Source organism: Fistularia commersonii, chromosome 12 (assembly GCF_037954325.1).
Source record: "Fistularia commersonii isolate RoL2024-O1a breed Wild chromosome 12, RoL_Fcom_v1.0, whole genome shotgun sequence".
In the NCBI taxonomy this organism is placed as follows: Eukaryota; Metazoa; Chordata; class Actinopteri; order Syngnathiformes; family Fistulariidae; genus Fistularia; species Fistularia commersonii.
The window spans coordinates 14,110,038-14,125,299 of record NC_141295.1 but is presented as its reverse complement, the minus strand read 5'-3'; the positions used below and the strand labels follow the sequence as shown (position 1 = coordinate 14,125,299).

Sequence of the window (15,262 nt, the reverse complement as noted above, 5' to 3'; positions counted from 1 at the left end):
TCACAGGATCTCTTCCCCTCCATCTCCCTCCCTGTGAATCGGGTAGCATCCTGTTTTCCACTCCCTTTCTGCTGCTTGAAAAAGCCAGTCAGATGTGACAAATCTGGCCTTACGTCAAAATCACCCCAACCAGACAAAGGTTTTCCAGTTGATCGATTCCTGACCCAGTGGCTCTCTCTGAGCCCCCAAAATTGGACTGCTTTGCTTTATTTTCTTTCTTTTCTTTTCTTTTTTTATTCTCACCATAGACGTTTTTCAAAGCGCAAGAGAGCGAGTGCTAAAAAGCACTTTATCTCTGATCCAATAATTAGCAGTGCCTAGCCGCAGTGGGATGGACACCCTTGCTGATTCTCAGTGACAGCCTTAAACTAATATGCATAATACCAAGGATACTGCCACAACTCCCCAAGCCCTCAATTTATGCAGATCCCAAAGAGCTGGATTGAGGTTAGCTTGGTTGAGATGCCAAAAATCATCTTTGAATGAACTCGTTTGTATATTTCTTTTCATGCGAGCTACCTTCTTTACCCCATCTGTTTCAGCCTCAGCTGGGGAAAGAAATTGTGAAATTCGGTAATGAGCTAATTTTTGAATTCGTTTTGTGTGATCTCTCAAATGCCGTGTTTCTTGAGCGCCGTGCGCAGATGTAATGAAGAGCATCGCACGTAACACGAAGAACGCTGCGGTCGATGTAGATTTTATGAAGGGAACATCGGCTTTGATACACTTCCACAAAAATATTTGATGGCTTTAGCCGAGTTTCCCCGCCTGTGAGGCAAACCAGGAGTTCTTTGTTATCTTTGGTAAGTCAAACACTGGGCCAACCACACAGCTGGCTCTCCCCACAGTGGAACAGCTCTCCGAGAAACCATTACTCTGACATTGTGAAATTAGGGTTTCCTTCTCTTCCCCACGTCACTCCAGCCCCTTTCTTCTTATATTGACTCAGACTGTAAATGTGCCGCATTTATCCTCTTACTACTCCCTCGCTCGCTTTCTCTGCACCCTTCTTCATCACATTTCCCTGTCCCGCTTACTCTTGAGCAGTTAGCCCTTTGTCTGTCTAAGCCGGCTGATTCACAACATTTTGAGATCTTGCCCGAGACACACACACATGCCCTTGAGGCTTTCTCCTCTTTTCGGCCAGTTTTTTTAGCATTTTTTTCCCCCCCACTGAAGGGAAGGCACTTCTAAAAAAAGGTGGCTTTTTCAATTTGACTAGAGGAGGCTGTGCAATTGCAGACCGTCGTGAAGAAGCACGTGAGTCATCTCTCTCAGACTCACAACCATGACACACAACATAGGTATTTTAGCTCGCGCAGAAGCCCCTCCTCCTAAAAATATCAATAGCATATATAGCTATCTGATATTAAACTATGGTCACAGCACCCTGACCCACGAACATGAAAGAAAGAACATTGAGGCAGGAGCCCTGGTGGCTGCTCGCTCCTCTCTCCGAGCCGCTCAGCCTCCCTCTGATGTGTGCAGCCAGAAGTCAGCTGTCAGAAGACGTTGATGAGCAAGGAGGGAAGGAGAGGAGAGAGAAGGGAGGGAGAGTGTTGGGGGGAAAGGAGGGTAAGAAAAGGGCCAAAAGAAAATCCCTCCTACAAAATAGTTCCGAGTTTGCCCAATCTTACTCAACTGCCACTCATCCTTCTGCCTCCATCCTTCATTTCTTTTGCTTTTCTCTTTATTTGTTGCCTCTCATCTCCTCTCTCCGACACCCTCATCAGTCAACACACACACACACACGCAGACATGCACGTGCACGCGCACCCTGTCTGCAATAAGGGAAGATTCAGCGTCTGCCTCCGTTCCTCGAGTCGTTTTCAATTTGGCACTGAGCCTCTAGGCCACTGCAAAGCCTCCCACACCCCGTCTCATTAGTGACCCGGGATAATTGGGGAAGGACTCGGGATCGCAAAACCGACTCAGGGTCTCGCCCTGAGCTGCAATGAGAAGGCCGTATTTTTTTGGGAAAGGGGTGGGGGCGGGGGTAGTGAGGGAGAGAGATTTGAATGGAAATCCCTCTTTATGTCAAAAAGTGACCTTCTCAGCACTTAACAAACGGATGTACGGAGGGTGTCCGATTCGCTTGAAGCACCGCGCCACGTTCCTCGGGCCGAGAAGCAACAGACAGAACAGCTCTCAACCTCTAAAAAGTTGATTGGCCAACCCCTGTTTCACACTTACTTGAGACAGAAACAAGAGGGGGGGGTCTAACACTCTTATAGGTCTGTGTTTGCATGTGAGAAAATGCAGCTCTGCCGCTGCTATTGTTTAGACTTGGGCTTGAAATTTGTTTTGATTGAGTCACGGGCCCATTGTGTTGTGGTTTGGCCAGCTGCAGTAACAGTATGAGGGTCCAGTCTCTCCACTTTTTTTTTTTTTTGCTTCTTTTTTTGTGATGTCTTCTCCACTTCCTCCCTCCCCCCAACCCCTACCTCCCCACGGAGACACTGCGCTCCCTTCGAAAGGCGGAAGATATTTGACCTTATGAAACATGCTCCTCCTCTGGCGATGCTTATCTCTGAATGAGAGGGTGCAGGTGACGGGGGTTTTAGCCGAGGCTGAGGCAAGAAGCACTTTTTTTTTTTAATTCCACCATCTAGCCTTTGTTGAAAGGCAAAACTTGACTAATTTTATGCCTCTTTATGCCGGCTTTTCGTCGCTTGTCTTTCCCCCTGCTTCTCTATGGCTTTGTGGTGAATGTGATTGGTGGCGGAGGCGTTTGAAGCAGGACCACAGTAGAGGCAGCAGTCATTGTGCCGGCTCTTTGAACCCCCCCGCACACACCCCCCTCCCACCAGCAGCGGTTCAGACCGAGCTGCGCGGGGGGCACACGGCCAGACTTCAGCTGCTCGGGCCCCTCAGCAATGCCGTCTCTGATGTGGGCAATGCCTCCCATTACCTCCCCCTCCTCCCACACCATCCTGTACTTCCCTAGTGTCACCCACACATGCCTGAGGTTTGGGGTTTTGGTGAAACCCCCCCCCCCCTTTCCCCTTTTTCGACCACAACCAGACCCCACCCTATCCGTCTCCTCAATATTGCACACAGAGACCCGTCTTCCCACTTCTTTCTTGTTAACCCCTTCAGTTTTAGCCCCTCCTGACTGACTGGGTTCTTGAAGGCTCCTGGGAAAAATATGCACTGCTTTTTTTCTTTGACCCGAGGATAAAAGCGTTTCTTTTATGATGAATGACTCAAAGCTGGGAAAAGAGAAAAAAAAAAAAAGTGCTGAACGTGCAAAGCATTTTTGCTTTAAAACACTGCTTTCTCTACTGGTTGCCCCCTCCACCCCTCAACCCCCCCTTTTTTTATTGCCCTGCTTCTTTTATTTCTCTCTCGTGTCTTCAAGAGCGGCACCATCTCGGTTTTATAGAGTGAAGGCCGCTTTGAAAAGGTGTCACCAAAGGTGGCGGCGGGATCTGGGCCAAGGTCACTGCCAATACACGCCACCTCTGCAGACTCCAGAGCTAAACGTGCGGGCCTTTCCCGACTACACTTGGCTTATTCACAGTCCAACTTTAAGGGATCTCAGCAGATAGTGATGTGGTATTCCCAGGGTACGCAGCACACAGAGTAGAGCGCAATGGTCAATGTTGATGTGTTTAGTGAATCGCATTTATTAATGATAAATCAAAATTTGTAGTTTTAGGACTTTTTTCTTGATTCCTATCAGTAATATTGCATTGTGAGCTTGCATCAGGGATCTGGTCATTTTGCAGAATTACTGAATACCTGGTCTGAAAAAAAAAGACAAACCCTTCAGTGATCTCATTGCATTCTGGTAGTTATAGGTTTTCTCTCGATTGCAACCGTCCTCGCTCTGGTTTCGTTGCTCCAATTAAAAAACACAGGATTTCAAAAAGATGTTTTGTGACTTGATTGCTCCTTGCGTGTGCCGGTTCTACCCCCTTTTACCCTCCTGATGTCCCCACTTCTCCGCCATGATAACGTCTGCACCCCGGCTTGAGACGGCGCTCTCCTTTGCTTATTTTTAGAGTAATTTGTCCGAGCTGTTTTCCTTTTTTAATGGCACCAAATGAAATCCCAGAGTTGCATGTAGGGAGGTGGGCTATAAGGCGGGCGGTCCCCAGCTGCAGCCTCTTTGATTTTGCCTAAGAGGTGAAAGCGGCGATTGAGATGCGAGGCTGTGCCAGTTATCTTAACCTCCCACACTTCAAAAGCCGGCCGATAGTTTGTCCGACTGCTTTCCCTCCTCCCTCCATCCGTCCTGTCGAGGGAAAAGGAATGGAGGTGGGGGGTTGGGGGGTAGGGGGGGGGACAAACCCTCGGAACAGAGGAGCGTTTCATTTCCTGCAAAAAAGTCCAGCCGGCATTCCTGAGCACTAATGTAGAGGGAGGAGGAGGAGGAGCCGGAGGGAGGGGATGGGAGAGGAGGGGTCAAGTTGCTCCTGAAGCCCAGTGTTTGTGTCGGCTGGACCTTGTGAAGCGCTGGCCCGGTGCCCCCTACAACCTGCCACCACGCAAGCACACACCTCTACTGTTACCGCCATCGCTTTCAGAAAAACGCGTGCACGCACCCACCCACACACACACACACACACACGCTTCTTGCCCATAGCCCCCCAGGCCCTCTTCCCCGGGCAGGAAGGCCGGTGCTTTTCATGTCTCCGGTGGGGGAAGGAAAAATGTTCCCCAGGAAACGGGGTGCAGAGCCGGGCGTGCGGGCCGGCTTTCAGATCCTGGGATGAAAAGAGAGAGGGCGGCGGAGGTAAATAAAAGCGACAGGGGCTCTCTCGCTCTCTCTCGCTCTTTTGCTCTCTCGCTCTCTTTCCGTCCAAGCGCTGTGTTCTTTTCAGTCGCTCCTCCGTGCAGCTCGGGGTCAGCTCTCTTTGGGAGAGGTGGCCTCCGTCCTGTTCCCTTTTATCCGCATGTGGTAAAGCAGTTTCAGGGTGGTGTGCGCTAAGACTTTTGAGACGCGGCGAGCAGCGGGGCTCAGCTGACTCCTCGCCTACGAAAACACACTCTTGGCTTTGCCACAAGGGAGAAGCAAACTAATACCGTCTCTTTTTTTTCACCCTCGCGAAACATCCATCTTTTTAGTCGCAGGAGGCATCCATCCACCTCTGTCTGTGCCTCAGCACTTTGATCACTGATTCTATTTGATGCCGCTCGGGTCTAAAATAACTCTCCTTGACTTGTCAATAACACGAGCTAACTGTTATGTTAGCTCAAACCTTGAGCGCAAAGGGGGAGAAAAGGAATATTTCTTACAGCATGACAAACAATTTCCCTGTCAGGGAAAGCAGCCAATTTCAGACGAGTCCTCTGAAGTGCAGCGAGCAGTCAGGTAGCGTTTTTCACACAGCTGCCTCAATGTGCACCTGAGCCACGGCAGGTCAGATTATTACCTACGCTTCTCGATGAACTCCGCTGGTTTCAATCAAGCGGGTCAATGCGGCAATCCTCCCACGCTGACAGTATTTCCTTGTCCTTTTTTTTTTTTTTTTTTTTTCTCCGTCACCCACCTGCAGCAGCAGCCCTAAATGTCAACCAGAAGCTGCACAATTGGGTGCTCGCCTCCAGCGCGAGAGGAGGAATGAGTCAGTCTAGGGAGGTCAGAGAGGAGCGAAGTGCTGCCAGCTGGGTCACGGCAACCCCCCACCCCCACGCTAGACTACATCAAAGCTGGCCGGCCCACATCCTGCCGCTGACCTCTAACCTCTTTCATACTCTGGTGCTTGGCTGCGGCGGCGCTGCAAAGGCCACCACTGATTCAACCGTTTACGTGAAAAAAAAAGACGACCAAACGCCGTTAGCAAGGACACTTGGCGTTGGCTCCTGACTCAATTGTGATGTTGATGTGTGTTTCTTTTTTTTTATGCATTTCAACTGAGCTTCAGCTTGTGTTTCTTGACTGCAGGAGGAAAAAGGAACAATTTCTCCACATGCAAAGCGAAGGCAGCAGCTACGGGGCCTCTGCTTGAAATGGAGGCCTGTTAAGATTCCATGAAGACCCTTCGATCTCCAACCTGAAGCCTCCAGTTCTCAGAGGACCCCCACCTCCCCACCCCGCCCCCGAAGCCCTCATATCTCTACTCCCCCCCCGTCTGCATTCAACAGTCACATGCCGCCACCAAAAAACAAAACAAACAAAAAAAAAAAAAAAAAAACACTTCACTGACTCTACTCCCTTCCCCGAAGGCGCCTGCTGTAGAGACACTGAACTGAACAAGACAATCATGATTAGTCGGAGCACCGTCACGCAACCACACTTCTCTTGCCGCGAGCCAGGAAAAGATCAGTCTGTGTTTCGCCCGCTCTCTTTCCAATCAGCTTTACTGCAATCTAAGTCACTGCACTGAAAAACAGCGACGATTTGGACGTGCACACCGCCAGCGCCACCACCGCCACCTCCTCTCCCCCGCAATCACTCCCATCACCTGCCTCTAAGTTATTGTAAGTTATTCCTCACCTTCGTTCTGTTTGTTGTAGTTCATAGGTCCGACATTCCCTCTGCCCCCCCAGAAGCCCCAACTCTCATTCTCACTGGATTTTTGAGACCATTTGGGTTTTTTTTTACCCGACCGACCAAACACCTCTTTTAGATTGCACTAAGGAAGATGGAGGGATCTCATCTTGTCTAAGAAAACGTCCTCAAGGCGCCATTTTAGTTTGTTGATGACCAGTTGGTGCAAAAATGGATCAACATTATGATTTGCTTTTTTTTTTTTTTTTTTTTTAATTTTAGACTGAATTTTTATTTTGAATGCTTTTTGTATCTTGAACTTTAATTTCTTGGTGTATATTTTAGTGATTTTTGTTTTGTTTTTTTAATATTGTTTTTTTTTTTTATATATAGTGGTATATATGAAAATAAGCTTTGGACACAGGAAAGCCATTTTTTCTTGTTGAAGCATCTTGCAGAAATTGAAACTTAAGGCTTCTTTTGATAACTATTTGTAACAAATAGTGACCTCGAGTCTTGCTCAGATGTAAAATAATGCTCAGTATGTGTACTTTTTAAAACTGTCAGGATATGTCGATTTTTTTGGTATTTTTGCAGGCAACATTAGGACAAAGGCGAGAGTAATAGCTCAGAGGCCTATATTTTATTGTTCTAAAACATGACAAATGAAGCAGATATATATATTTACCCCAGCACTTGGCAGTCTTTCTTTTATTGCAATGGACCTTTCTTTTTTCTCTCTAGTAGCAAATAGTGTGGTCTTTAGCCATGTTGTTTTTCCATGCAAGCATCTCTGTAATATTGATTTTAATGCTTTATTTTTAGTATTTTCTTGATGAATTCCTCTTTTGTTTATCATATTCTGGGTCACTGTCATCTTGGTGAAGCATTTTGCTCCCCAAGTGGTCATATTTGAACTGTTTCAACATGTTTTTGTCTTTATTTTTGTTTATTTTATTTTGTAAAGAAAAATAAAAAGGCACCATTGGCTCATTTGATCACTCGTGTGGTGGAAAGACCAGAGCTGGAAGTGCCAGATGTAACCGCATGTGTGTCATCCTTGCAGATGATAATGGAAGTATCCATAGGCAGTGGTGTAAAACAAGGATAACAAATCAAATAGAATGTGATTTTGTCTTTGTGGAAACTTCAAAAAGCTTAAAAAATTGATAAGCAATCGCTTGTCTCAGAAAGCACACAATGCCCCGGGGAACCATTCATACATTATTGCAATGAAAATGAAAAGAGAAAACCTACACTGTTCAAGTGTAAAGACCTCTAAAGTTGTGTAATGCATAAATTTCTAGGGTTAGAAAAAAAAAATCACAAGGTAAACACATTTGGTGTTCTGTGAAAAAAAATGTTGAAGCTAAAAACATTTTTAATGAAAAAGCCAACATCAAAGAGAATTGTATTTAGAAGAAGCTTGACCCCTGACGTCCCCTTCCCAGCATCGCAGCGCCACCTTGTGGTGCTGCGGGTTAACAATGCTGGAGCGAGGCCTCCTGCAGCCACTTCTTCCTGTGACAAACACTTTATTGCTGTTTTAATTAAAAGGCCAGATTCGACCCAGAGAAGATAATCTGAACACACAAACTCTCTTCCATAAACATCACGAATAAAATCCGTCCAATGGAAACCAAAGACGGAACGGTTGGCTTGTTTTAGAACTTGTTTATCAGGTTAAAACATAAGTCTTGCGTTCTTATGGTTTCGTCAGAGGTCTGATGGATGAGATGGGTCTCTTATTTGGGCCATTTATATTCCTGAATACACCTTTGCAGCTTTACAGCTGTGGCACTGCCATTCATAATTTTGCAGCAAGAGAATGTTAAAAATAATCCTAAATAAGTCACAAAATTTCTCTCACAAATGATTTTTTTTGGAATATTTGCAAATATTGGCCTAAAGTCAAATGACTTTAACTTCCTGAGTCCCGATAATGGATGAGAATGTTAAGAGGTCCAACTGTGGATCTGCGAATCTTATCTGCAGGTAAAAAGTCCAAGCAAAACGTGCTCGCTTCTGTGACCGATGATCTTGCGCACTTACAATATTTCAATAAAAATAACAAGTTGAATGATCTCCTCATAGACAGTCTGTGTCAACTGCCTGAAGTGTTACTGAAGTCTTGAGAAGATGAGCCATCACTGTCAGACGGACATGGAGAAAATGTTGAGTAAAATAGCAAATATTGTCCATTTATTGTGCACATTTCTATATCTTTTCTATCACTGACAGCAGTTTCCCCACAGGAAAAAAGGCGGTTCACGGAGCGGAGAGATCTGCCGCGAACAGAGGGCAGGTCATGTTAATATTGTGTTGACCTGGCACCAGAAAACCATGCAGATGATAGCAAGTTAATTACAGAGAGGAACTCCCAGTAGTGTGTAATAAGTTAAAAAAAAAAAAAAAAGTCCTATCTCTTTAAGGTCCCGCCTGACATTTAAAATAATCTGATGCTTCCAAGAGCAAAAACAATTATTTATTGAACTTTACTCTGACTCTTGACAAACAGAGTCCAGCTGTTTTCACTTAGCATCTGAACATCTCTGAAAATGTTCATCCCCCCATTAATCATTTTGAGTCAAACACACGGGAATCATGGCCTGGGATTTCAAAATAAAAATAGAGGAATCACAGGGGAAAACAGATAAGATAGCGATCAGTCAAAAAGGAGACGGGTAAATATCTAATCTTACACATGCAGTTGGTGATTATTACGTAAATCACGTGGATTCATTTTCATCTAGATGGACAAGGTGTTTGCATTTTGTCGAGATTTGTAAAAAACAAGAAGTCGTGATGACACATTTCCAAAATCTATTTAATTGGACAACCTGGGCTTCTTCGTCCAAAACCGAATGGACCGACGAACTGAAACCTCACAAGGCACATGTTAAATTCAGGTCAGCGATGTTGTTGATGCGGTTTCCATCTCTCATTTCAGTTCTTTGCTGGATGGAAATTCATTCCTGCTTGGATAAAAACAGAAGCAGCAAAAACTATTTGTACTTGTAAAATCCTTCCCCGGTCTTCTTCCCGTATTTGCCCTCTGCCACCAGCTTGTTGAGCAGTTCGCTCTGAGCGAACAGCGGGTTTCCGGGATCCATCGCGCTCCAACCTGAAATGATCGTTTTTTCAGATGTGTTCAAATAAAAAAATTTTTTTCCTTTCACATCTCGCGGGCCTCACCATCCATAATGAACTTCGCCGTGTCCAATCCCACGTAGTCCAGGAGCTCAAAGGGTCCCATTGGATAACCGGCGCCGAGTTTCATGGCGATGTCTATGTCTTCTTTGGATCCGTGACCTGCGGGGACAAGAGAAGCAGAGCTTCAGAAACTAACTGTGTGGAAAAGCTGCCCCTTTGTTATAAATGTACTTCTTTACGGCAAGGCCCTTTTATAAAAAAAAAATAAAAAAAATTTCCTGAGGTATTTATCAATGTTAAATCACCTCTCTCGTGCAAGCGGATGGCCTCCATCATGTAGGGGACGAGCAGGCGGTTCACAATAAATCCGGGTGTATCCTGATAAGCAGGTAAATAGGATCATAGGTACAACATATTGTGCAATTTAGACAGGAGAGCATTGAGACCTGGAACTGGGTTAATTTTTAAGTTGTGCTTTAAATATGAAATTATAATAATAAAAAAATAAAAATTCACATTAGTCATATTAACCCCCCCTATCTTCATCAAGCAACACGTATATAACATTAACACGCTTCTAAACCATGCAGACTAGCGGTGCATTCAGGTACCGTTTTGCGCATCTAAATTCAGGGTGCGGTAGATTCTCTGATCCACTGTCATAAAAAGAAGTGCGGTGTCAGAGAGGCTCATCCAGTTTTTTTTCCTCCGAGAGGCGCCAAGAAGTACACATGGCAGTTCTCTGACTAGTTCGTTTGGTGTTATCGCTAATTGGTTTATCGATTATCTGTCGTACTGGATGAGTCCGATGTGTGATCTAATTCCTGCTCCGGGGGTCAGGAAAGTATCTCTGACAGGCGACACAGAACCTCACCTTGCAGGACACCGGGGTTTTCCCCAGGGCTTTGCTGAAGTTGAGGAGTGAATCAAAAGTTTGCTGGCTTGTTGCTGAAGTTCCAATGACCTGCGGATGAAAGAGTGAGGTGCCGTCGCGTTAAAACATTATCATTATAACCTCTTTATGAACCAATAAAGACAGGGAGTCAGATGCACCAGATGGTCACAGAAAAAAAAACACCTGCCACGATCTCTTAACGCATAATTACCTTGTCATGTGTGTTGAAATATCACAAAACACATGCAAAAGTCTGTACTTGTCTCTGGGATGTAGTTTTGATGTCTTTGGCATCTTTAAATACACTTTTCTTGTCATTTTAATCCCAGCATATTTATGGCACGAGGCAGTGTGGGCCGCCTCATGTCCTTTCGCTGCTTTATAAATACACTTTCCTCACCTCACTTGTTAGGACATCCTATTTTTATTTCACTGTCAACTCTTTCATCCCAATTCTGTCTTCCCCTGACGGGGTCTCTATTTATAACGGCCGCTTTAAGATGAATCTGCTCTTATTATTCCAGACAACGCGTTAACACTCTTTTAAGTGATTTTTGACAGATCAGATCTCTCGAGGAAGCCAGGCGGTAGCCGACATGGCTCCGTCCCACATGCTAATGCGATGTCAGATGGCATGGATGCGTTGACGTTTGAATGATGTTCATCATCTGCTCGTCTTTGCTCCTGTTATTTGTTTGAAAAAGACTTTCTGCATCTCTGATAAAACTATTTTGGTTTACTTGAAACCTTATAGAGTGGCGCAGCTGTTAACGCTTCCGCCTCATGACGAGAAGGTCCGCGGTTCGTTTCCCACAGGGGGCCTTTCTGTGTTGAGATTGCATGTTCTCCCGGTGTCCGAATGAATTTGCTCTGGGTTCTCCAGCTCCCTACCACAGTTGAAGATCTTGCCCAGACACGTGAATGAGTGAGTGAATGGTTGTTTATCTATATGCGGTCCTGCGATCGACCGGCGGCCGGTTTAGGGTGAACCCCGCCTCCTGCTCAAAGGCTAGGATAGGCTCCAGCAACCCTGGGTGCAAGATGAGCAGTATAAATAATAAATGAATGATTCAACTTTAAATGGGCTAAACAACGTGCCTGCAATACATATTTTGGCACGAAAAAAAAATGACTGAAAAAGTGTTAATATTATGTAATCCCTGATAAAGTTTGTTGATGCGCTGTCAAACACACTACAATGCATAATTTAAATACGGAGGGAGTGTTGCGTCAGAGCCCGACCTCTACAAGCTTCATCATCGGGACCGGGTTGAAGAAGTGAAGGCCTCCGAATCGGTCCAGTCTGTTGGTAGAGCTGGCGATGTCTGAGATGGGGAGGGACGACGTGTTGCTGGCAAATATGGTGTGTCTGACAAGAAAAATGAAGAGGCATCACACACTTTATGATAGCAATAAATTAAATTTGCATTATCTACTGTTCATCAAAGCTGCTAAAAATGCCTGCGTTTCAATATTTATAAGCATTTTACCTCACAGCAATTATGGGCAATATTACAGCAACACTATATGACAATGATCCCTGTTTGGCCACAAAAAATTGAGTCAGAAATCCATTCAGTGGACAAAATGTGTCAAAAAAATCTCAAATATTGAGGAAGAACCTTTTTCAATTTTAAAACCTTTTTTTTTAAATTTTTTTAACATCCCAGGGAATGATGTAAAAATAAAAAAATACAACAATTAATCACAAAGTTTAAAAAAAAAGTAAGGATATTGAATTTTTCGCCATGGCTGCAAGTGACAGGAATAGAATGCGTGTGAATATGTGTGTGATTCAGGAAACAGTGCGGGTCACCAGTCTCTGGTAAGTGAAAAAGCCTCGGGGCATTTCGCCGGAGAGATTTGATATCGAGAGTGAAAACTGGGGCGCAGGAATGAAGACGCAGTAAAACAACCGTGGGTTCAGATGGATAAATACTGATAGTAATCAGAGGAAAAACAAAGCGAGGCTGTATTTAACTCTGGGATAACACTTCAGCGCAAAAAAACAAACACTCACTCCGGTGCCACTTTATCGAGCCGGCCGAAGAGGTCCTGTTTAATCTTGAGATTTTCCACGATGGCCTCCAACACCAGGTCTGTGCTCTGAACCGAGCTTGAGGCATCTGTTGAGGTAGAAACGTTCTGCAGAACTTTCTGAACAAACTCTTCACCTGCCTGACACAAAGCAAACAACGTCTCCCATTAATTATTCAGCCTCTCGACAACCTTCCTCTTCGTTCAGCCTATTAATGCAGAGTGACGCACCTCTGGCTTATCAGCAAACTTCTTCTTCACCACTCTCTTGAGGCTCCCTTCAATCCCCTTCAAGGACTTCTGTAGGACGCTGTCTGACGTGTCCACCAGTGTTACCGAGTGGCCAGTCGACGCTGCAACCTGTAGATAGAGGATCGCGTTGATAAAGCTCTTTTGGTGAACGCAACAGATGATGCAGACCGACCGAAGTGAGAATTTAAATCGGCAAATGCATCTTAAAATAACGTGTGCAGCTGATATGTTTTCTGACACAAGCTAACGGGACACTATTCGGCAAATTGATTTGTTCCTGCTTCAGTGATGTCATCATTAAATCCTTTTCTTTTCAAATTCCATGAAATATACATATTAAATCCTTGACCATACTGTTGGGTATATTTATCTGATGAAGAGCTATGTTTGTGCAATCTAGAGCATTTCAGGCACTCGAGATCTGTCGAGAGCAGGTCAAAAGCGCAATGTTCATGATGCTTGTATGTGGTTCTGGATTACATTTGAATATTCAGGACCTGCAGCAGCTGGAAATTGTTGTTTTTTTGCATGAAAGTGATGCATTTTGTAAAATGTAGATGATGCTTTCTTTATCCCATTCTTAATTTATGGCTCCTACTTTGAGTACATTGTATAATATAATACCATTTACTCTACGGTTGTAGAGACTATAAAAGAGAAACGATTATTACTGTATAGCAGTTACAAAAATAAAATCCTTGAAGGGAAATATAATACCATTTACTTTTTGGCACGGAATCCACCACAGAGTTTAGTGAAAATCCACAAGGTAAATTTAGTGTGCAATCCCCCTGGCTGTCTGGTAATGGGTTATTAAATATAAAGGCGAAGAGCGACATCGAGCGGCCAAAATAGGTAAATGCCCTGCAGCGCATCTTCTATGTTTGATCAGAAAATGAGGGAAATACTGCGTAAAATCGTGTTCAGTGAAAGAAAACAGAAGTAATCCACGGTGAAATGATAATACGGAGTCTATGTGTGATTGTGCTGCCATAAAAAGCATTTATTGTCATTAAATATAAACGACACTGTCATGGCAACGTGTTAGTCAAAAATAATATACTATCATAATAATCATTTGGTTTCGCAAAGCTACTCTCTCAACAACAAAAAAAAAAAGTATTTCAATTGAAATTTAGTTCCAGTTAAGACACATTTAGGAAAGGTAATCAAACAAAAAGTGACCTGAGTTGTTTAAGCGAAGTCATCCAACTTGAAAATCATACTTATTTAAAACGTCTCCAAAAGAATTAACGCAATAGTCCGTTTTAAAAGTACGTGCTAAAAGGTTATTTTTGTGTAAGAAACTGTCAAATAAATGTTGTAACTAAGTTATAATACAAGAAGCCCTCTATGGTGGTGTGTTAGAGCTGGCTAGTTTATAATAGCTGGATACGTGCTAACTGTTATGCTAACACGATCCAGAAGTTATTTCGCTTACTTGTGCGATTCCCGCCCCCATCTGTCCTCCCCCGATGATCACTACATTTTTAACGACCAAGTTCTTGACTGCCGTGGAGGCGAAACCTCTGCAAATTTGGTGGGTGAAGAAAGCCATGGTGTCGCGGATCTGCAACGGGACTTCAAGGCAGAAATAGACCCGGAAGGTCGACGGTCACGTGATCCGCAACCTTTCACACAGATACCTGACTGGTTTCTTATTTACAAAATTCACCGACTCCGAATCGATTTTAATCATATTTTGACCAGTTTGCGGTTTAAATGACATTAGCGGAATTTTGCTGCAACAACTTTACTTCTTCAGGTATAAAGTGCTACTGTACGCTTTAATTAACTCATGAAATTGTGTATACGCTGCAATAAGAATCAATGAATGCACCCAGTGTACTTTAACAGCAAGTAAGAAAATCAAGATGTATGAATTAGTTACAGCCAGCGCCTGCACCCCTCCCCCCTTTCTGTGTTTTCCAAATTGTCATGCAGGTGTTCATTGATGTCTATCAGGACACCTGAAGCAAATCACCATGTGCTTGTAGTGACTTTTAATTCAATGAAGCAGCTGATGGGCCGCTCGCCAAGGAGGAACTCTGTGTCTTAACATGATTTTTGGGCCCAAACACTGTGAGGGCGTTGGGGTTGCTGACCCTGATATATTTCTTTTCCACCAGTTCCAGGTTTGTGTGGCTTTTGTTTCCTTTTGTTGTGCTACCTGCAGACACCTAGGTAGTGGATCATTCTCCTTATGAGGACTGTTTCATTCCTGTAGTTGATTGGCGCAGCAGCCAGCCTGTCTCTTTTTCCTTAATTTTTAACTCTGCACCTTTTCTAGACTTCCATAATAAATAGAATAATCAAATACCATCTACATTCGGTTATGTTGCCTGCCTTCCCCTCTCCGAGCTGGGATATAACAATTTACTGTTTATCACAACTTCCCAAAAGTCTTAAAAACTACTGTTTGTGTCCAACGTATAACCTTCTGTTCACTGTTCAGTCTTTAAAACAGTCCATTTAAAACAGGCATA

At 44.2% G+C, this 15,262-nt stretch overlaps 2 protein-coding genes across 7 annotated transcripts in view; one reads left to right on the top strand and one right to left on the bottom strand.

Annotated features, from left to right (window-relative positions):
- lef1 (lymphoid enhancer-binding factor 1) overlaps window positions 1–7,482 on the top strand; it is a 40,660-nt gene extending 33,178 nt beyond the window's left edge. For 4 of the 6 annotated variants that reach the window (XM_086157275.1, XM_086157274.1, XM_086157270.1 and 1 more), the window contains one exon: window positions 5,894–7,482. Coding sequence is in view for 3 of the 6 variants with exons in the window: in XM_086157270.1 (XP_086013396.1) it covers window positions 5,894–5,973 (80 nt within the window). In the remaining 3 variants the exon portion in view is untranslated. The remainder of the gene's footprint in view (window positions 1–5,893) is intronic. The other 2 variants (XM_086157272.1, XM_086157271.1) reach the window with 1 other exon arrangement.
- A 1,763-nt stretch (window positions 7,483–9,245) lies between these two features.
- hadh (hydroxyacyl-CoA dehydrogenase) lies at window positions 9,246–14,383 on the bottom strand. Its single transcript, XM_086157276.1, has 8 exons — window positions 14,218–14,383; window positions 12,756–12,884; window positions 12,508–12,665; window positions 11,730–11,856; window positions 10,467–10,556; window positions 9,898–9,970; window positions 9,635–9,751; window positions 9,246–9,563 (listed from the first exon to the last, which is right to left on the bottom strand). Exons 1-8 carry the CDS (start codon window positions 14,332–14,334, stop codon window positions 9,445–9,447), a joined length of 930 nt encoding a protein of 309 aa, XP_086013402.1. The 5' UTR covers window positions 14,335–14,383; the 3' UTR covers window positions 9,246–9,444.
- Between the last annotated feature and the right edge of the window lie 879 nt (window positions 14,384–15,262).

What these genes read in the sequence shown, in the direction of transcription:
- hadh (XM_086157276.1), bottom strand. Translation starts at nt 14,334, where the DNA reads ATGGCTTTCTTCACCCACCAAATTTGCAGAGGTTTCGCCTCCACGGCA. An exon ending in TGGGGGCGGGAATCGCACAA is followed by an intron (nt 12,885 to 14,217) that starts GTAAGCGAAATA and finishes CTCTATCTACAG; the next exon opens with GTTGCAGCGTCGACTGGCCA. An exon ending in CATCCGCTTGCACGAGAGAG is followed by an intron (nt 9,752 to 9,897) that starts GTGATTTAACAT and finishes TTGTCCCCGCAG; the next exon opens with GTCACGGATCCAAAGAAGAC.